Source organism: Protopterus annectens, chromosome 14.part0 (genome assembly GCF_019279795.1).
Source record: "Protopterus annectens isolate FY-2018-M chromosome 14.part0, PAN1.0, whole genome shotgun sequence".
NCBI classification, from domain to species: domain Eukaryota; kingdom Metazoa; phylum Chordata; order Ceratodontiformes; family Protopteridae; genus Protopterus; species Protopterus annectens.
In genome coordinates, this window is record NC_056748.1 from 1,146,476,140 (window position 1) to 1,146,498,639 (window position 22,500).

Consider the following 22,500-nt stretch of genomic DNA (forward strand, 5'->3'; position numbering starts at 1 on the left):
TCAGCTCTACCTCTGGAGATTCCATCTAACTTGTAGTTCTTCATAAACATATGCACACAAGCCAGGAAGCTACCTCAGAATAGAGTTAGTTAGCAAACCCTTGAAAAAAGAACCAGAAGAAGCCACAGCCCTAGTATAATGAGCCTTAGCAGAATAAGGAAGGCTCTTACCATGAAAGGAATAACAAAAATAAATAGCTTTTGAGATCCAAGAAGAAACAGTTTGCTTGGATACAGTTAATCCTACGGACCTAGGATGAAAGGAAACAGAGTTGATCAAATTTCCTAACAGTCTTAGTCTTATCCAAATAAAATCCGAGTTGTCTATGCACATCCAATGTGTGCAGCACTTTCTCACTGGCAGAAAAAAGTCGGCACATTAATTAGACTGATTAAGGGATAACTTATTTACCACCTTGGGCATAAAAGAAGGATTAGTATGCAAGGACACCCTGTCCTTATGAAACACCAAAAAAGCAGGTCAAGCCATAAGGACTTAAGCTCAGACACCCATCTGGCATAAGTAAGGGCTAACAAAAGTGCAGTCTTACAAGAGAAGTGTTGCAAGGAAGATGAAGCTGCAGGCTCAAAAGGAGCCTGAGTCAATTATCCCAGGAAGGAGGGACAGGTTTCTTGGGAGGCCTAATATGAAGGATGCCTTTAAGGAATTGTTTACCTTCAAATCTAGAAGCTAAAGGAGGTGATAAAGGCAGACAAGCAGAGATAGCTGATAAGTGGGGGCCTTAATATATAGAATAAGCCAACCCAGCATTGAGAAATTCACAGAGATAAGAGAGAATCAAAGGAACATCCACAGAAAATGGATCCAGATTATGAAAAAGGCACTAAACAGGAAACCTCTTCCATTTGGATAAGGAGAATTTCCTAGTAGTGGGTTTCCTGGCTTCCTGCAAGACCCTAAGCACATTATCATAAAAAAATGGTGTCTATGCGGAATCAAATCCTATCCCCCACAGTGTCAGCTGAAGCATGGACAGGTGGGGACGGATGAGAGATCCCCTGTTTTGTGTGAGAAGGTCCACCCTGTGAGGTAACTTGTGATGACTGCCCTTGGATAAATGCAGAAGAGGGAACCAATGCTGTCTCGGCCAAAAGGGAGTCACCAACAAGATTTTGGGAGCATCCTATTGAGTTTTGAAGATGATTATTAGAATGAGGGGAAAGCAGAAGGAAATGTAAAGAAACATCTCCTTCCAAAAAAAGAGAGGGCATCCACCTTACACACCAGAGGACCTGGGACTCTGGCACAAATAACAGGAAGTTGTCTGTTCGGAGGGGAGGTAAAAAGATCTATTTGAGGAGTACTCCATTGGTGGACAGTGTTCAGAAACACATCCCTGTGAAGTGTCCATTCATGGGATTAAGTTAAGGACCAGCTCAGGGTGTCTGCCACAATGTTTCGACCTAAAGGAATATAAACTGCCTGAAGAGTCACTTAATACTGGACAACAAGTTCCCACACTCGGACTGCCAAAGAAGACATGATCTGGCCCCCCCCCCCCCGTTTGTTTATATACCACATTACTATGGTACACTCTGTAAATACCTTGAGGTGTCCTATGGGGGAAAAGAGGATGAAAAGCCTGAAGCACTAGCAGTAGAGCTCTCATATTTGTTGATGTTGATGTGTTCTTTCTGTTGAAGAGACTACACCCCCTGAACCTTTAGGGAGCCAAAAGCTCCTCCTCATCCCACATCTGAAGCATCTGTAAACAGCACCGGGGAGGGAAGAGGGGGATGAAAAGGGAGCCCTGGGTTTACAGACAGCTGCTGTATCCACCAGTGAAGCTCCTTCTTGAGACAAAGTAGAAGAGGAACTACAAATTCTAGGGAATGTGCATGTTGAAGCCAAACTAACTTCAGAAACCACCAAAACTATCTTATGTGGAGTTTGACCAGAAGGAGCATACGGATGGTGGATGGAATTAACCACAGACCTCTCAGAAATTCCCTGGCTGTTATAGAGGCCTGAGGAAGAAGAGTTTAAAAGAAGGAAATGAGTATTAAGGCCTTGGGAGGAGGCAGGGATGCCAACATAGGCACAGTCTGTATCCTGCACCCAGAAAAAACGGGTCCCTATTAGAAAGACAAAAAATCTAAAGTTTGAACGGCTTAGAAGTCGAAAATGCAAAGACTGGAAAATTTGCCCTTTCCTCACTGTAGTGCGATCTCGGAGTTGGAATATATATTTAGCGGGGGATGTGGGGTGTGCAGCCTCCCCCCACAATAGCGATTTCTATTTCCTGCATTTCCGCTCATATGAGTGTTCAAGATTTTGAAGTTTCACTTATATAACAATATAGACCCAAAAAAACATGATCTTGAGAAGGGGATCAGAAAAGATGTTTTGAAGTTTATTGTGAAGCTAAGACTTTGCAGAAGAGAAATGGCAAAGTGAAGATTTTGCAACAGGATCTCTGGACAGGAATGTCTGAAATAGAAGGCTGTCCAAGTAAGGCAATACTCAGATCACCTGAATCCTGAAAAAAAGCTATCGCAGGAGCAAGACATTTGGTGAATATCCTTGGGGCACTAAAAAGGCAAAGAAGAGAACTGAAAATGCCAATAAGCAATAGAGAAACTTAAAAACTTATTGAAAAGGGAATGAATCAGGATATGGAGATAAGCATCCTTGAGATCCTGAGATACCATATTAGCCTGAGGAAACAAAAGAGGGAACAAAGTCTGAAGAGGTCTAGAACTGGTCTCCAAAATACCCTATTTTCTGGGTATTCGAAACATGCTGGAGTAAAACCCTCTCCCCCTTTGGAACACAGGCACCTCTTGAATAGCAGCCAGATTCAAAAGGTCCCAAAGCACCTCTGGAAAGAAAGAGAGTTGTTGCTGAGGTGGTTGAGGAATACCAATAAAAGGGGGAAGGGATTTCCAAAACATGAAATATCCCTGGTGAATATTAGACAGGACCCAGTAATCCTGAGTAATTTGTAGCCACACAGGAAGAGAGAGGGAGAGGGAATGAGAAAGAGGAAAGTGGCTGTGAAGACTTGGATAGTCCGACAGCACCTCATTTCCCTGGAAAAGGAGACTTCGGAGGCACTGAAATCCGAGTAGCCTGCTTGCCACCCTTTTGACCTTTAGGAGGAAGGCAAGATTGCCTGCAAACAAAGGCTGGCTTATTGGGGTAGTTTCTCTTAAATTTAGGCACAGGAGAAACAAACATAGGTTTTAATTTCCTGTAAAGCCTTGCCCTTATCCTGAAGGGACTTAAACATGGCAGTAGCAACTTCACCAAACAAGTGTTTATTATCAAGAGGGGCACCCATCAACTTAGCTTTAATATCATCAGGCAAAGGTTGAAGTCAAAGCTAAGAATACCTCCTTATCACTGACACAAAAGGCAGCAGCCCTAGAAGAAGCATCTGCTGTTATCATAATTACACCTGATGGAATGGAAGTGGTCTTGGAAATTATTATATTACATTTGGGACAATGGAAGATGGGGTATAAATCTGAATTTGTACCATTTTCTCTAAACTAACTCACTGAAAATACTCACAGGGAATGTTTTTTATTTAAAAGATATTGAGTGAGTTCTGTTTTGGTTTGCAGTATCTAGCCCATTTTGTGGTGTCAAGAAAGACAATAGTAGTATTTTAAAACACACCTGGAAGGCAGACAATACTGGAATAATTTCCATAACAGAGAAATGAGAATTTAATTCTCCCATTTAATTTCATTCTCTGATCTAGGTGAGAATAAGTTTGATGAACCGTAACATTTTAAACTTTTTGGAATGGATTTGTTTTGTTCTCATCATATTCTACTCCTTGAACTTATCATATGTATAACTGCATTTTATGCCAATTTTTTTCACTTATAGATCTGTGTTCTCCATTTACACAAAATAGATATCATTTTATTTAACAGTCTATTTACATTTCATATACCACTTTGGATCATACAACAAGGTTTCTATGCAGTGCACCAAATGTGTTTTTGACAGGATTTAAGAAATCTTTACCTCTGACTGTCAGTGTAGCGGTAGAGCTTCGTGGAAACTGCCCAGAGTCAGTTGCTACCACTCTCAAATAATATTCAGCAGTCCTTTCTCGATCTAACTCTGCTGTGCTAATAATCAGCCCTGTCGTCGTGTTGATTACAAAATCCAGTCGGGGCATTCCAACTTGCATATGATAACTCACAAATCCATTGAGGTTCTCATCTGGATCCAGTGCTGCCACCTACAGGGAAGGAGGAGACAGCAGTCTGGGTTGAAAAAATGGAATTTTACTTGGGTGGTACTGGCAGCAAAGTTAAATGAGCAGCCAATAAATGGAAAGGACAACAAAAGCAATACACAATTTAGATCATAGCAAAAAAGTATTTGCAAACAAGAAGCAACACAGACAGTTAATGAGTATTCTAAAAGCAAATGCCTACATAATGAAACTAATATTTCAGTCACTTATACTTTACCAAACTCCAGAAGAAACATTATTATCCCCACTGCCTTAATTAAGGGAAAACTGTGAAAAAGAGATTCAGGAAATGCCATCTCAGCACAAAATAACCATTCAGGTGATTCTGAGGCATTCTGATACACAATCAAAGAAACTATCCCGCAGGTATAAATGTGTTGGGGATAAAGGTAGACTGTGTGTTATGTATGATATGTATAATATACAAGTTTATCAGCCCTATCTAAAATTAATTATACAAAATATGCTGCTTCAAGGCTTATTTTCCAATAGGGACCATAGGACAGGCGGTCTTATTAAAGATGTTTACAGTTTAAGGTGTATGTAATTATATTATGTGCTTATATCTCAGATAAAGCCACAAAAATGTACGAAGACGTCTGACTTAATGAGCTCAATGCACTATGCAAATCATGGGGCAGGATGGAAACTTTACTTTATATGAATGAACAATCTCAGGAATGTAACAACTTTAAAGGAGAAATAAATAAACAAAATCATTAGAGGAAAATGTTCAAAACAGATGATGGCTCACACGATGTTAAGAACTAGTTCTGTAGTGCTTCAGATAGATGGAACAGCATCTTGTAAAAGGATTTACAATCTGATAGACTGCTGGAATTTAAGAATGTGCAGGATAAATATTAAAGCAAATTTTGTAAAATGTTAGATAAAACAGAATATACTAATAATGATAGTACTGAAGTTATTCATTGAGAAAAGAAAAGTATATTAATTAAGCTAAGCAGGCATTACCTTTTGCCAAGTTTTATATACACAGGTATTTGTATAACATACCTACTAGGTAAATTGCATAATTTCTAATATGGGTACATGACATTTCATCTAAGACTTAGTCTAAAATCCATTTAGTATAATTACATTTGACAGAAAAGTACGCTATAGGGAATTAATGGTGGTGTGGTTTAGGGTATAAAGACATTTGGAATTACAAGGCAAATTAGTCTGTCGTACCATTTGTATATCGCTGTTGTGCACTCACGGGTTTGTGCATCAGCAGTAATTCACTGTGTGTGTGTTTTTTTTCTTTTTGGAGCAGTTGTGCGACCTTGTAATTACAATATTTAAGTAAGGGGTGTAGGGGGTGTAATCTTGTACATAGATACAGTCCAACCCACAGTTTGCAAGACCTCCTTGTTTTGCCATCTCATAACCTTGACTCTTCTGGCTGTTACTGTTTTAATTATCAAGATCCTTCTTTTATTGTACTTACGTCCAAGGTTTGTTTCAGAAGCCTAAAATCACATTCATCGGATTTAGCTTTCAACTAAGTATTAGCTGATTTTTGAAAATGTAGTTTCTGTTATTTATTTATTTTTAATTTGTTTACTGGGAGTGTCTGGATGAGCCCAAAAAGGCCAGTTTTCAGTGGAGGCCCAGGGAGAAAAGCTCCAAGTTACACAGTAAACAGTTTTAACACAGAATTAAAAAGTAACAGGTTACTTAGTAAAAATATAACAATAAGAACACTGATACAACAGAGAAGAAACATGCCACAGTGATACAAATAAAGTATAAATGGAGAGTCCCACATAATGCATATTATAATTGTTGTCCTTAACACAACAATTCAGAAACAATATATTATTATATTTCTACTTGGTGGGACTGCTGTTGGCCTCACCAGTTAGAAAATAGAATAATAATATACAATAATAATTTGAAGAAATGTTCATTTCCCTGACTGTGTCCTGTTGAACCTGAGTGAGGAATACTGTAGGAAAGAACAGTGTTAAAAATAACTGAGGGGTCAGCCTGGAGTTGTGCAGGAGCATAGCCAGTTATTGGTCAGATGGGCCTTGAGAAGAACCTTGAATTTGGAGGGGTTAGATATGGAAAGAATAGGCTGATGGACTGTGTTCCAAATTTTGGAGATGTGATTGGAATACAAGGTATCCTCAAAGCTGTTGTTGGCTTTAGTGACTTCAGGAAGTACTTTGTCAGATGAGCGGAGGGGTCTCCTGCAAGTACAGGGTTTTACTAGGTTTTTAAGGGCTGGACAATTATTTGGTTGGTAGATAATGGAATGACAGATTGTGGGTTGTTAGAGGCCTAGATGATTTGGGTGATCCAACCACTCCAGTTTATGATGAGCTTGACAATGATGTGTTCTGTATGGGAGGTTTGTGGCGATCCTGGCTTTTTGTTGTAGCAGGCTTCCAGTTTATTTAGATTTTTCTTTAAATTTGTGAAAATTGGGGAGGCATATAACTGAGTGGATAGTAGATGGGTTTGGGCAATGGCTACTTTGGTGGTTTGTTTAAGAAATGGTTTGGCTCTATAGAGTGCCCCGAGTTTTGTGTGGACCTTTTTGACTGTTTGGGATATGTGTAGGTTGTAACTGAGGGGATTTGACAATGGTGACACCTAGTAGTTTGGCATGGTCTACTGGCTCTATCCTGGTGGTGTTAGTGGAGTAGATGGTGAATGGAAATGAGGATTGAGATATTTTATTGTTTCCAAATAATATTAGTTTGGTCTTATTGGGGGTAAGTATTTGTTGTTTGGCAGAAAGGTACTGTTTAACCTCTGTAAATGCTGTGTGTGTTTTTGTAAGAGATTGGGGACAGAGCTGACTGAACAGATGAGTGTAGAATAATTTGCACATTGTATAATATTAGCTGATGTAGTGGATGGGTTGAGGTCATTTGTAAAAATCGTAAAGAGAAATGGGCCAAGAATGGAACCTTGGGGTATACCTACAGAGACTGGTAAGAGTGAGGATATACTGCCTAAACATTTAACAGCCTGCTGTCTTGCCATGGAACCAATATAGGGTGGAGTAAAAGAAGGTTAAGGTGGCTAGTTGGTAGAGAAGCTTTTGGCGTCAGACAGTATCAAATGCTTTTGACATGTTTAGGAAACTGATGAAACATAAAGGCCATGGTTTCTTGACTGGTTGACTAAGTCTGTGAAGCTAATTAGAGGAGATGTAGTGCTACACTTGGGCCTGAAGCCATGCTGAGCATCAGAGAGGAGGTTATTGTGCAGGAGATAGGGGATGATTTGGGAATATATACATTTCTCTAAGATTTTTGCTAGGTGAGGGAGTATTGTGATGGGTCGGTAGTTTGATAGCATTATTGAAGTGCCTCCCTTGTGTAGGAAGATGATACAGGATATCTTCCATAGTTTTGGGACATATTGCTGAGAGATGGATTCATTTGTTAGTAGGAAGACATGTTAAGTTATGGCATCATCTGCCAACTTCACGAATTCACAGGGGAGGTGATCGGCTGCTAGGGAAGAAGGTTTCAGTTGATGCAGACGTTTGTTAATGTAGCACTTGGGTATTGGTTTAAGGCTAAATACTACAGGATTGGTGGTAGAGGTAAGAGGACTGGCAGTGTTATGATTTAGTAGGGACAGTATGGAATTAGTAAAGTGAGAGTTGAATTGAGTCACTATACCTTCGGTGGTGTCTGGGGAGGAGGGGTTAGAGGTGGAGGAATGTTTGGGATTGAGAATTTGCGTTATATAGGCCCCACATTTTTTGGTGGGGGGTATTCTGGTGTTTCTGTTGAGCTGTTGAATGGTGCTGGTTTTTATTTGCTTTTTGATTGCATTTCTTAATTGCTGGTAGTTTTGGAGGGTTGTTTGTTTGTTTATTAGTAAGATCGTGGGACCACTGTGCTCTGGCTCTTTGTTTCAAGAGGAGTTTAGTGTGTTTTGGTAGCCATGGGTTCAGTTTAGTTTTTACATGCATTTTGTCTGATGTGGGCTACATAATCTAGGACTTCCAGGACTGTATTGTTAAAGTACTGAGTTGCATTGTCTAACTGGACGTCTATGTTGATTTTTATTGTACAGTGTCTGGGTTCAGGTGCTTCAACTTCAACTTGAAACTAAATGCCCACAAAACATGCAGTCCACTGGTGCTGGAATGTAGTAAGTCCAGTAACCAAAATAAATGCCCAGATGTTACGACTCAAGCACCATGGGAAAAAAAAAAAAAAAAGACCAAGTTAAAATCCACACAGAAAAAAATGGTTAGACAAGATTTTTCATTTTCTGCATGAGGTTGGGGTATCATGTGAACTTTCACTATCTCTCTTGATTCAATGCCAGACTCCTGCCTTCTTCAACACCCAAGCCAAATAGAACCCTAAATGGTAAACTAGCTAAAAGACAGAACCCACTTAATGATGGTAGCAAAAGTAGCACCGTTGAACATGAAAGGTGACCAGTGATGTCCCACAGGGCTGTTTGATGGGACTGCTTTTGTTTGTTATTTACTTCTTTGACTTGCGTACTAAAAACCAAGACCTATGGCTAACCACGTTTGTGGATGATGGCAAACTAGAAGTGAATGTCAAATCGCCTTCTGACAGAGAAGCCTTCCAAGCAGGAAGTTACACTTTTAAATGCCTGGTGTATTGAAAGTGGGTTTAAATTAAATGATAAAAAAATGTAAAATGTTCACATTTGGTAGAGAATACATCTCACAAGTATACATCACTGAGAATACATCACTTTAAAATGCAAATCTAATTAGCGACCTGGGAATCTGTGTTAATAATTCCCTCTCCTTTAGTCACCATGTAACATTTGTCAGGAAGTCTTTCTACTTGGAACAGCTGATTATGAAGGGAATATCATCCATTCTAAAGACGTTATTGTACCCTTGTATTCAGCACTGATATATCAAATACAATGATCCCCCCCTTGGAATATACTTCACCAGACATATACTGGAATGATCTCAGAGGTTCCTACCAAAGGGGATCTCTTAGCTACCAGAAATTACTAGAAACCCTGTCTCTTCTGATGAGCCCATAACAGATTTGTCTCCTGAGCAGTCTAAGAGCTTTTGTACCATTTCAAATCAAACAACTACACAAATACCAGAACACTGGATCTAAACCTGCTTCAGCAGATCAGAAAAGCAAAGTGGAGAAACAGATTTGCTACTCAGCATCTCCCTCAACTCTGGAATAGACTCTCCCTGCAGATAAAGCAGTGTGAGACACCATCTTCTTCAAATGGGACCTGGATAATTTTATTTTAATTTATTTAACATTTGTTTAATAGGAAAGTCTGACTTAAAAGTAAGTCAATTTTCAGCAGAGGCCCGGGGTGAAATGCTCTAGTTACATATCTTTGTAAAGTGGGAGGAAACTGGAGTACCCAGAGAAAACTCACATAAAAGCAGGGAGGACATGCAGACTGCACACAAAAAGCACTCCAGCCGAAAACTGAACCAGAGAACCTCTTGCTGTGAGGCAACAATGCTACTGCTGCACTGTCCAAATTTTGGATTGTATTCATAAATTCAACCCTGGCTAGATTGGATAGGCATTCATAAATTCAACCAAGGCTTGATTGGATTAGCCTGTCTTGAGAGGGGAAATACACTCTAGGTAGAGAAATGGCAAAGCTTAATGGCTGCAAGAGTAAAAAAAAAAAAAAAAAAAGAAAATTGTTAAAGGCATCTCAAAAAGCGTGCAGTGGAAGGCCTGTTCTCACCTCCAGAACATTGATGTAAATGTGGGGCTCTGTGGAAAACCAGGCCCCTTGAAACATCATCCCGTCAAAATACCCCCCCCCCCCACCACCACCACCACCACTCCAGGAGGGAGGTGTCGATAATGACCATGGCTGAGGGAGAACCACCAGTGAATCTGCTTGTGACAGACTTTTGTTAACAGTATTGGAAAATCCAAAGGATGAGTAAGGAAAGACCACTGAACAGCAAAAGTCCTTTTCGGACCCCTCGTGCTATCTGGCTAAAGGAACCAATGATATTTTTGCTGCCATATGTCCCAGAATCTTCATAATTGCATGCATTGGAGGCTTTGAAGTTGCACGCACTGACAGGGCCCGAGTCCAAAGGCCAAAAACCCTGAGTTCAGCAGTTTGGCGATTTGGTTGATTGTGTCTAAGGGACAACCTATGAACTCTAACATTTTTAGACGCTGAAGGCTTGATTTTGGATGATGGACTATGATGTCTAAGTCGTTATACAGTGGGAGTAAGGAGTCCTTGGCCATGATCAGCAATGCCCTTGTGGGGGTGGTGAGGAGTCAATTATTCAGGTACAGAAGGACCTAAAATGCCTGCAGCTGGAGCCAGACTGTGACCACTGCCATGCACTTGGCAAACACCTGAGGAAACTGTGGTAAGACCAAATGGCAAGGTCCTGAACTGGTAATGACTGGTCCCCAGCTGTAAGCATAGAAACCTCTTGTAATGCCTATCTTGATCTGATTGTAAGCTTCCTTGAGGTCTATCGAGCACATCCAAATGCCTTTACTCAGAAGAAGAAAGATGAACTGCACTGTAACCACTAGGAACTTGGTCTTTTTAATAAATATATTTAACATGCTTAAATCCAAGACTGGTCAGAGGTCTTTTGTTTTCTTTGGAAATAGAAATAACCTGAAATAGACCCCCAGATGCTTTTTGATATGTTGGGGCTTCCTGAATGACTATTTGCAAGCAACAGAGTCTTTGATGGGGGTGAAACATCTGGGGGATGATCAGGGTGATAATTTGGAACTTCTAAAAAGGGAATGTAATAACCAGGGTGTCTGAGATGTTGGCCTCCCAAGCTTTTGAGTAGAAAGTTAAACAACCCCTGACTGCCTCCAGAGAGCAGCAGCTGGGTAACCATTCAGGATTGTTGAAAGCACCCATTCAAAAAAGCCTGATGCAAGCCCTAATTCTGTGGACTGACCCTGCCCAGTGGGCAGGTGTCCACTACAATTCCCATCTAGTACATGGGAGGAACAATCTGGTGTAGCATACTGGGAAGAGTAATGTGATTTTCTGAAAAAGAGATGCTTATCCTCCTTTTGATTCCTTGAAAAGTTCCACTGGGGGGTATGCCAAATTGTGGATGGAGTCTTCCCTTATTATTTGCTTCTTGACAGACTGTCTTTAACTTTTGGCCCAAACATGGAGGACCCATCAAAAGGGACATTAATTAAGGACACTTTGAAACAGTCAGCAAAGTTAAACAAATGCATCCAAGCATGGCACCACATGTCTATACTGGAGCCTGCCATTTGAGATGCTGTATTGGTCACATTACAGATAAGCCTCATAGAAACATTGGCAATGGAAACCAGGGTAGAAAAGTGAGTCTCCAGCATCTTCTGCATTTTTAGAGACTGCCGAGTCTTGAGGGTACTAGGCAATTCAGACACTAGGTCCAGTTGAAGTCATGTCAAGTGTAACAGGTAATTAAGGGCTCTCGGTGCAAAAGGGACTGAGGCATAGGAACACTTCCCTAGCCAATCCAACACCTAAGATTCTCTGTTCAGAGGGGAAATCAAGGAGCTCTCCTCAAAAATCTCCTTCTTGGTGGCTGTTGCCACCACAATGGCATCGACGGCCAGACCCTTACTCCAGTGAAGCCTGTCCTTGGGGAGAGAGACATCCTTATTTTCTGGAGATGGGTCCCACAGTGTCAGATTCCTTTCCAATCCTCTGGGATATCAGGTCTATAAAGGCATCTGTAGGAGGAACCACCCAAGGCATGCATGGGTCTAAGCCAAAGGCATCCAGAAATACTGACTCCTCTGGAGAGGACACTTTGGTGGCCCAGCCTTTGCTCTGGCAAAGCAGGTCTAATAAACTGACAAAAGAGGCATCCTCATGCTGAGACATGGGGGATCCCTCTCCTTCCTTGAGGTCAATATCCTTGGTGAGAGACTCCTCCAGGGAATCTAGGTGTTTCCTCAAACTTTCCCTTTCCCCAAACCTCCAATTCTGATGAAGCTGGGGAGGAAATGGAAGCCTTGCCATGGGGGCAGACTGGAGGCTGGCTGATGTAAGCTGTCCAGGAACAGACTGATGACTGGTTGCAGATACGGATGAAAAAAGGGGAGGGGGTGCCGGCTGGGGGAAATCTGACCCCTTTGAGAGAACATAATCCTTTCTACAACATCGAATGCTAAGATGGAGGCTGGCCTCTTGGGTCCCAGAGCCTGAAGATTTAAGAGACAGCACTTAACCTGATGGAGAAGCACCTTGTCCTGATGTTAAGATTGGTGCCAAGCTGTCCAAAGCCAAATCCCTGAGGGGAAGCTATGATCCCGAAGCAGGAGCCATTGACACTGACCTATTAGCTCCAGCTCTGATGCCATGGCTCTGAGGTCCTACCAGTCTCTAACAAATCTAGGTCATGGCTACAAAGAAAAAGGATGTAGTCAAAGACAGCCACGCCATTGGATCTGACCCAGAGAGTGGAAATTCAGCTGGCCCTGAAGGCCTTAGGTCCAAAGGGGCCTAGGGAGGAAACCAGAAGGATGGAGCCAAAGGTTCTGGTGCATTACCTGGACCTGAAGCGATAAGACCTAATTGCAATAGCACCTGAAAAAAGGACATCAGCAGCTCCAAATCAGAGTATTTGATGCTGCCCACCAACATAGATGACTGGATGGATGAAGTCACCAAGGAGGGCTTAGAAGGTCTTTTGAAAGAAGACCCCCATATGATGTATCCAAGCTGGATAGGTGCTGAACTAGGGAGGAGACCAGGAGGACTCTGGTGACTGCTCAGTGGGGTGCTTGGAGAAAAAGGGAAGCTGCCCTACATGAAGGTGCCCCTTTGATCAAGAAGGGACTTGGAATAATTAGAGTCAGAGGAGAAACTTTCCCATATTTGGACACCAAAGGTGATCAGCTCTGAGATGTCAATTGACTTCAAGATGTTTGCACTGGGGCAGCTGACACTGGGCCCAAAAGTTGTGGGATCTTCAGGTCCAGCAAGCCTGAGGGAGCAAGTCCAGAAGTAGAAGTTGAATAGGACCTCTCATTATCTCCTTAGCAGAAGATGAATAGGACCTCTCATTATCTCCTTTGGTATGCCAGGAGTCTTGCTGGCAAGGTTTATTGGATCCAATCTTTGGAGCTGGGGGAGAAGCCATCCCAGAGACAGATGCAAAATCAGAGGAATCTGAGGATAGAAACCCTTTCAACACCAACATAGCACTATGCTTGTTGATGACCCTACTGCTAAAACTTTCACAAATGGAGCATCTGGCATCAAGACACATCAGTCCCAAAGTATAAACACATTTTAAATGCCTGTTCTGGGAAGGCAATTGGTTTCCACATGAGACACACTTTTTAAAACCCCTTATCCATCCTAACACTTAAACAAAAGCTATGGAGAAGCGACAAGAGACCACACAACACAAAACAATACACTAAATGGGTGGGAAAGGAAAAAACGGACAACACAAAACCACCACCTACTTAACGACTTAGAAGGACAAGGAATGGAAAAAGGTACCAACCAAGGGTAATAGAACAGAAAACCTATCACCATATTGCTACACTAACTTGTCAAAGTAGAAAATGCAATGCAGAGTCAAGATCTGCAGACCTGAATGGTAGAAAGTAGATCTGGAGAACTGTAAGAGGACCAAGGAGCTATGGCTAAGGGGAGTAGAGCCAATGCAGATGACTCTACTTTTATTTGCTCTGCCACCTCCCCCCCTTAAGTCTGCAGACTCTTTCCCAAAATGTTTTTAACACAGTTGCAAACTGGCTCTGTAACAGACATCTCCTACTAAACCCCAACAAAACAAAGCTCCTGCTCCCCCCCCTATGTAAAGCCCCCTCTCTTACCTTTACTATAAAGTCCAATAATGACACGGTCATTGTCCCAGATCCCTGTACCAAACTCTTAGGTATTATAGTTGGCAATAATCTCAAGTTTGAAATGCATATCAATCAAACCATTAAAAAGGTTAACAAAAAACTTGGCTCACTATACAAGATTAATCCTTTTCTCACTCCTATAGCTAAGGACTGCTATTGCCCGTACACATTTACTTTTCATCCTACTTTATGCAATCCCTCTCTTTACAAACCTGAGTAAGTCTGACCTAAGAAAACTCTCTACCTGCTTTAATCATATCACTAGATATGCCACTGGATCTACATATCGAACACACCACTGTCTGGACCTATAGACTCTAGGGTAGCTAGAATTGCCTATCCAAATTCAGTACAATCAGTTAATAGTAGCACATACAATTTTAAATCAACCTGAAAACACTCCTGTACTGACAAACATTATTACCCTCTACAGTAAACTCAAAGCTCTTCGCTCATCCAAAAAAATTCTAGTCCAAACACTCAGTACCAACAACTCATCTGGAGATTCTCTTTATGCTAACTCTGTTGGTAAAATCTGGAACTCACTTCCTGCTGAACTTACTTCCAAGCCTTTTCTAACCCAATTCAAAAAAAGTCTAAAACAGTACCTAAAAAAGCGATGGCTATGCCATTGTGCTAATCCAGACTAACTCCTGCAATATAAGCAAGTCATAAAGTGGTCTTTTGCCACCTCTACAGTGCTTTCTAGTCTGTTAAATTGTAACACTATAGATTTGAATAAGACTGAAGAAATGACTCTCTGTACCTGTAACAATGTTTTTAACAAAGTTTAATGTAACAGTTTTTGTATGCATGTGTGGAGCTTTTCTCCCAGGGCCTCCGCTGAAAATGGGCATGTATCCAGTTGGACTATCCCAGTCAACAAATGTAAAATAAAAATAAAATAAAATAAATAAGTAGACTAAAGACTTTAGAATTAGCATCCAACTGTGGGGAAGGAGTCCTCAGACCTTAAACTTTATAATTGTACTATCAATAAAAAAAAAACATCAAAGCATTCTGGGCCCAGTTACCTAAAAATGCATTTGACTTGCAGATTCATTTTATTGCATTGTATTTTAGTTTACTTAAATATGTAAACATAAAAGGAGTATTCTATAAAAACACTACCTCATCTGTAAAATACAAAGTCATGCAGCTATTTTGCATTCAAATAATATTTGTAGAATCAGTAGTCTTAGGCATACAGTAAAATGTTTAATTAAATAAAATTAAATAACATATCAACTTTTCACCACTTACATATGATCAAAAAAATCATCACATATTTAGGTACTTTATAACTGCATAAACAAAACAGTCAATGCAGGATGGTGTAAACAACTCTTTTAAATGAAAGCGTTGTTACTGGCTTTGCCAGCTTTGCGGCTACTTATAGTCACAGGCAGCACAGCAGTATCAGATAACAACTGCAGTGTCAATGGTGCAACAGGCAGCACACTTGCCACTGATAAGGGAGGCTATGGGGTCTATTCCCACACCAGGCAGTTGGACTCAGGGCATTGCAGTGAGCATAAGAGGGGTGTTGTACACCTGAGTGTGTCATCTTTTGAATGAGATGTTAAACCAAGGTCCCACTTGCTTGAGAAAGTGGTTGGTCTGTGGATGTAAAATATGCTATGGTACCTATGGAAACTTCCTGTGCATTTAAAGATGTATTAGAAGGAGCTAATACATAAAAAACGGATAATTGGAGATGTAAAGGACAAAGGTTATAATTTCCTTAAAGGCCCTAAATTTATTTTAACTGATCAAATCTTAGAGGAATTCAATTTAGTAAAAATAAAAATCTGTTAACACTTAATTGTATCATACAGTTTTTTGCAAGTAAAATTAGACTCAATAGGATGTTTGCAATCTGCAAACTTTTACCTAAGGTTCATACATTTTATATATACATATATATATATATATATATATATATATATATATAAAATGTTTATAATAACATTAATAATTGCATTTTATTAGATCTTTATAATATTATTTTTGGAAAATAACACAGAATATAAATTAGATCCAAATATTGAATATGATTTACCTAATGACTGAAATAAATACATGTCGCTCAAATTGGTAGCTAAAACAAGATCTTTCTGAAAAATTTACACATGGGACATTATTCAGAGAGTTTTTTAATGCATCAAATACATTGAATAAAATCACTAAAATAATGAATTTAAATATAAACAAAGACATTGGCAACCTTCAAACACTGGACTCCACCCAGTTTGGGTTTGTGAAGGGCCGATCTTGTCTCCTGAACCTGATTGACTTCTTCGAATCAGTCTCCAGAGCCATGGACAAGGGTAAGGTGGTCCACACAGCCTATCTAGACCTTGCCAAGGCCTTTGACACCATCCCCCACTCTGGAATCATAGATAAACTTACTAAGCTGGGCATTAATCCCTACATCACCCAATGGATTGCTAACTGGCTTACTGATAGAACCCACACTGTAAAAGTAGCTGACTCCAAATCCAGCTCCCGACAAGTGACAAGTGAAGTACCTCAGGGTTCAGTCCTGGGACCGCTCTTGTTTGGCATCTACTTCTCTGAAGTACAGGCCAACACTAAGGGACTCTGGATAACAAAGTTTGCAGATGACTGCAAACTGGGAGCCATTATTGAATCCCCAAATGATGTGGATACTCTACAAAAGGGCTTTACAGAAACAGATGCTTGGTGCCAGAGCAATGGGCTCAAGCTCAATGCCAAGAAATGTATAGTTATCCCTTTTGGGAAAAAAACATTTATCCGTGAATTACCATATAGGTGGCAGTACACTAAACACCGAAAGTGTGATAAGAGACTTAGGGACACAGGTGGACAGTGGTCTCACCTTCGATAACCACATCGCCACAACAGTCAGGAAATCCTTCTATGTGGCACACCTCATCACTAAGGGCTTTTCATCCAGGAAAAAGGAGGTCATTGTCCCAGTGTACTCATCCCTCATTAGACCCATTATAGAATACAACGCCCCATTTGGTATGTACCTCTCAACACATCTGCAACAAGTGGAAAGGCCGCAGAAATACCTCACTAAAAGAATCACAGGCCTAAAGCAGATGCCCTACGCTGACCGCCTTAAAAAACTCGAGCTATACTCTGTCGCATATCGTCTACTCAGAGGCGATCTTTGCTTAACATACAAGGCCATGTCAAACCCAGAGCTGTTGGACATGCTACACTTAAAGAAATCCCAATCCCTCAGAGCCACACACTTTAGGGATCTAAACCTTGTCATCACAATAAACAAAACATGCTGGAGGGATAGGTTCCTGACCCAGAGACTCCCCAGACTCTGGAATAGATTGCCCATACATGTCAAGCACAGTGCCTCTTTGGTGCTCTTCAAAAGGAACCTTTCGATTGGATGGGAGAAAGGAAATTCATCCCGGGGATCACGTCAATCGCACTTCTAGACAGGGGTCCAGGGAAGTAAATAGTGTGGGAAGAAATAGCCAGGGAATTGTTATGGCTAAGCTTGTAAAGGCCCTAGGGCTGATAGCCTAGTACCAACCTATGAACCTATGAATTGTAGTTGTAATTTGGAGATAAAACCACAATGGGAACATATAATCTCTAAATGCTCAAAACATTCTAATTTTTGTAAAAAAATGAAAATTTTATGCATATTACAGTCAGATAATTTCCATCCTTCTACAAATTTCACTGTAATAATCACATTTTTTAATTGTGAAAAACATCAATATCCATTATTATGGATCATTTTAGCAAGGGCCAGAAAAGCTCTCACTAAGAAATGGTTATACCAACCTTATGTGACTTGCTTATAATAAAAATTATTTCATAATCAAGAAATATATTACTTAAATCTAAAGCTTGAGATAATTTACTAAATTTTAAATTATGGCCTACAATTTCAGACTTTTAAACGTTAATTATTAAACTCAATTTTTATTATATTTTAGCAAATAAGCATGTTTCCTCATTTTCTTTTTTTAACTTACAATTTATCAGATGCTCTAAATTTTATAATACAGCAACATTTTGGCAAAAGTTTAAGAGCTCAACATACACTGTACATAATGAATATATTTTTTGTTTAATTATCTTTATTTATAAAATTATTATACGGGAGGAATTTTCATTTGAATATAATTCTGAAAATTAATATTTCAGTTTTTAGCTGTTCTTTTAAAGAAATTATATATTTTTTTCATTCTTTACTTAGATTCAATATTTTTTCCCTAGCAATATAAATACCATATAGGTCTCCCTTGAAAACATGCCACTAATCTAGTAGGACAAACACAGTCAACAAAGGCTAACTAAATAAGTTACTCCAGATTCAGCTGTGTGACTATAGGTTTTGCCAAGTAGCCAAGTGACTTGCTGAGAAGCCAGAAGTATCTCCCAATATTCATTGCTAAATGAGTCACCATTACAGCAACACTAAAAGTGAGAAAAAAATGGGAAATCAGAAAAGAAGTAATGATGTTTGAATGCATGGACATAGTACAGGATGAAGCTTTTAACACAAAAAGCTACAATTCACCTGCACACACAGCAAACAACCCTGATCATAATAATTACCTACAGTTTACTCAATTTCCACACTGAGAAAACATGAAGGCAGCTCAGGCAAAAAAAAAAATAATCTGCTACACATCACTGAAGCCATCGGAGGTGATACTATCATCACTTAATGTGAAACCTAGCACAAACTGTGCATCTTGACAGAACATGATGAAAAAAAGAGATTTTGAAATGGAGACAATTTTTTTAATAGATGCACTCATGGTGAATTTGATAACACTGGACAAGAAATATTGTGATCTGCTGTTACAAAACATCGCTGTCATACATATGACTTCTGTTGTGTGACTGTTTAATAATTCTCATCCTGATGTTATCTTACTGACATGCAAGGTCTTCAAGAAAGGTAACAGCGGTTTACTGTTGCTTCCAATATTTGAGAAATTAGGGTACGGTTTGGGTAAATTATGTCACCTGCACAAGGCTACAGATTGAATGTGGAAGCAGTTTTGTTTCATTCCTGTTGGCTGTGCCAGCTCTCTGTGGTTGCATGACCACAGAATTAGTATATTTAAGCAAAGAGCAAAATCTCCATGTGGAAGGTAAAAGGAGGACTTGCCCCTTGCAAAAAAAAAAAATATTTTGTGCTTCAAGTTCATCAGTATTGTGCTACAGTGTTATTACTTTTTCAGTATTAACAGGCCTTGGTATGGACAGCAAGACAGTGGGAAAGCGGTACATCAGAAGATGATGATGTAATATAAATATGACATTAAAATTAAGACAGATGAATAGCTTGTGAGATGCTTAGACCCAATGTAAATATTTTTTTCTTATTTACTTGATTTTTAGAATGAACTCAAAAGTTTATAAAAAAAAGAGGATCAAAAATGTAAAATCTCTAAGCTGCCAGAAGAGATGAGAGTATATTTAAGCATGTAGACAAATCACAATACAGATACCAAAATACAGACCATTCATAACATAGACAAAACATACCTAAACCCACATTAAATTAATAGTAAAAAACAAGCAAGCACACTACTTCTGTGACCAAGTTACACTAAAAATACACTAACTGAAAAAAAAACTAAACCATATCAATATTAAAGGACATGGTTTGTCTGAAAAGAAGTAAAGCTATGGAAATGTTTTTTTATCTAATTTAAGGTGCAGGATTTAGTTTAGAGTCAGTAGTAGAGGCAGGATTAGGGTTAGCACGCATTAATAAGGAAGGGAGGGGGCTTTGCCTGACCCTGAACCTTAACTTAGAAAATCCTTTCAATAGCACTACACTACCCAAGACAGATTACAACACAAACACACACACACACACACACTAAAACAAACAAATATTAATCCTAACCCCTTACTAACCCTTAGTCTAACCTAATTCATCAAAACTTTCCAAAGAGTTAGCTATTATGTCCTTCAACTATATATTGTATATGCATAGGTGTGTGCAAGCATACATAGCCATACTAATGTATTCGCTGTGTAAAGCCTTAAACCTCCTTTAGTGGAGGCCCATGGAATACATGTAAATGACCTCTTAAGGGCATAAAAGCATTCCAGTTGTATAGCTTCTGAATACCTATGACACTTTACTTTTTAAATCTTTATTCAGGCCAATGTAGTCAAACACTTTCTCTCTGCTTACCTTAATTATACCTGCCAACACTAACCCTAAACCTTATCTGTTGAAACTCCATCTGTAACACTATCGCTATTCAGACAAACTTCATCTGAATGTGTGGTGAGGATTTGTTGTTCCAGTTGCAGAAGGAAGTTGTATGTTTCCTTTTTGATTTAAACTTTAAAACGAGTACGGCAAAACCAAGGTGATGAAATTTGGAATGTTGCTATTGATTTCTGTCCTTTCCAATTATTCAATACATGTCTATGAGACTAAGACAGACACCTGAATTATCAAAATCTTGAGCATTTGAGTCCTAACAGAATCACAAAGATCTGAACCTATAATATTTTCAATCATAAAGATCAAAGAAAAAAATTGCGTGTGTGTGTGTGTGTATAGATATATATATATATATATATATATATATATATATATATATATATATGTATGTATATGTACAAGTATGTATATGTATTTATAAATATATGTATATATATGTATATATATATATATATATATATATATATATATGTATGTATATGTATATATATGTATATATATATATATATATATATATATGTATATACATATATATATATATATGTATATGTATATATGTATATGTATATATATATATATATATATATATATGTATATATATATATATATATATATATATATATATATATATATATATATATATATATATATATATATATATATATATATATATATATATATATATATATATATATATATATATATATATATATGTATATATATATATATATATATATATATATATATGTATGTATATATATATATATGTATATATATGTATATATGTATGTATGTATATATATATATATATATATATGTATATATATATATATATATATATATGTATATATATATATATATATATATATATATATATGTATATATATATATATATATATATGTATATGTATATTTATATATATGTATATGTGTTTATATATATATATATTTATTTATTTTATTTATTTTATTTATTTTATTTTACATTTGTTAACCAGGCTAGTCTAGCTGGATATATGTCCATTTTCAGTAGAGGCCCGGGGAGAAAAGCTCCACAGATACTAAATTACAAGGAGACAAATTATAAAATAAATTCAGTACAAAAAGAATATACGTTTAGTAACACAAAAAAAACTAAATTTCTAAAGAACACACTCAAAATATTATTATTCAGTAAAACATTGCAAAACAATTACGATTAGCAACATATATTTGATAATCCGTTGGAGAGAAAAAAGTAGAATGGGAGACTCAGAAGAAAGGAATTACAGAAGAAATACAAAGGCAGAAGAGAGAAAGAGGCAAAAGTGTAGAGTGGAAAAGAGTATTGTGATGGAAAAGAGGAGGGGGGAGAGAAAATGGAGGAGAGGGTAGGAGGATAGGAGGAGAGTAGCAGGGCAATAGGAAGAAGGACGAAGTAAAGTAAATAAGTATAGTGTAAAGATATTAGTAGTATAGGGGGAAGGAAGAAGATCAGTCAGGAGTCCTGCAGGAGCAGAGCCAGTGATTTTGGAAGTACAGTTTGATTTTTTGTTTGAAGAGTGGTAAGGAGGGGATTAGAGTGATATCAGTGGGTAGCTGATTCCATATCCTTCCTACAGTATTAGAGAACAGAGAGTCACCAGCTAAGTTATGGGACTTTACAGATTTGGTCATGAGTTTAGAAGAAGATCGAAGGGAGGTAAGATTATTGTAAGGGATTAAAAGTTGAGAAAGTATAGGGGTATTATAAGGTTGGTGCAGTATCTTGTGAGCAATGGTAAGTTGGGATATCAAAAGACAGTTTTGTAGCTCCAGCCAGCCTAGGAGTTTTAGGTTTTGACAGTGATGTGTTCTGAAGGGGTTACTGGTGGCAAAGCGGGCAATGCTATTGTAACAAGTTGCTAGTTTATTTAGGTTGGCCTTCTTAAGGTTAGTGAAGATAGGTGAGGCATAAAAGAGGGTAGAAATCAGATGGGAATGGGCAATGGTAGCTCTGGTAGAAGGTGTGAGAAAAGGTTTGATACGGTATAATGATCCAATTTTTTTATTAACAGTTTTGATGATGTTATTGATGTGTTGATCGAAAGTGAGATTGTTATCGATGGTTATTCCTAGCAGTTTAGTTGATGTGTCAGGAGAGATAACAGTGGTGTCATTAGATAAAATGTTGAAATTTAATGGGGACCCTCGAGTGGTAGGAT

At 38.5% G+C, this 22,500-nt stretch overlaps 1 protein-coding gene across 1 annotated transcript in view; it reads right to left on the minus strand.

The window, feature by feature from the left end:
- CDH23 (cadherin related 23) overlaps positions 1–22,500 on the minus strand; it is a 2,508,764-nt gene that overhangs the window by 2,273,097 nt on the left and 213,167 nt on the right. Inside the window, exon 4 of the mRNA XM_044056944.1 lies at positions 4,003–4,222. Within this exon, the coding sequence (XP_043912879.1) occupies positions 4,003–4,222 (220 nt within the window). The remainder of the gene's footprint in view (positions 1–4,002; positions 4,223–22,500) is intronic.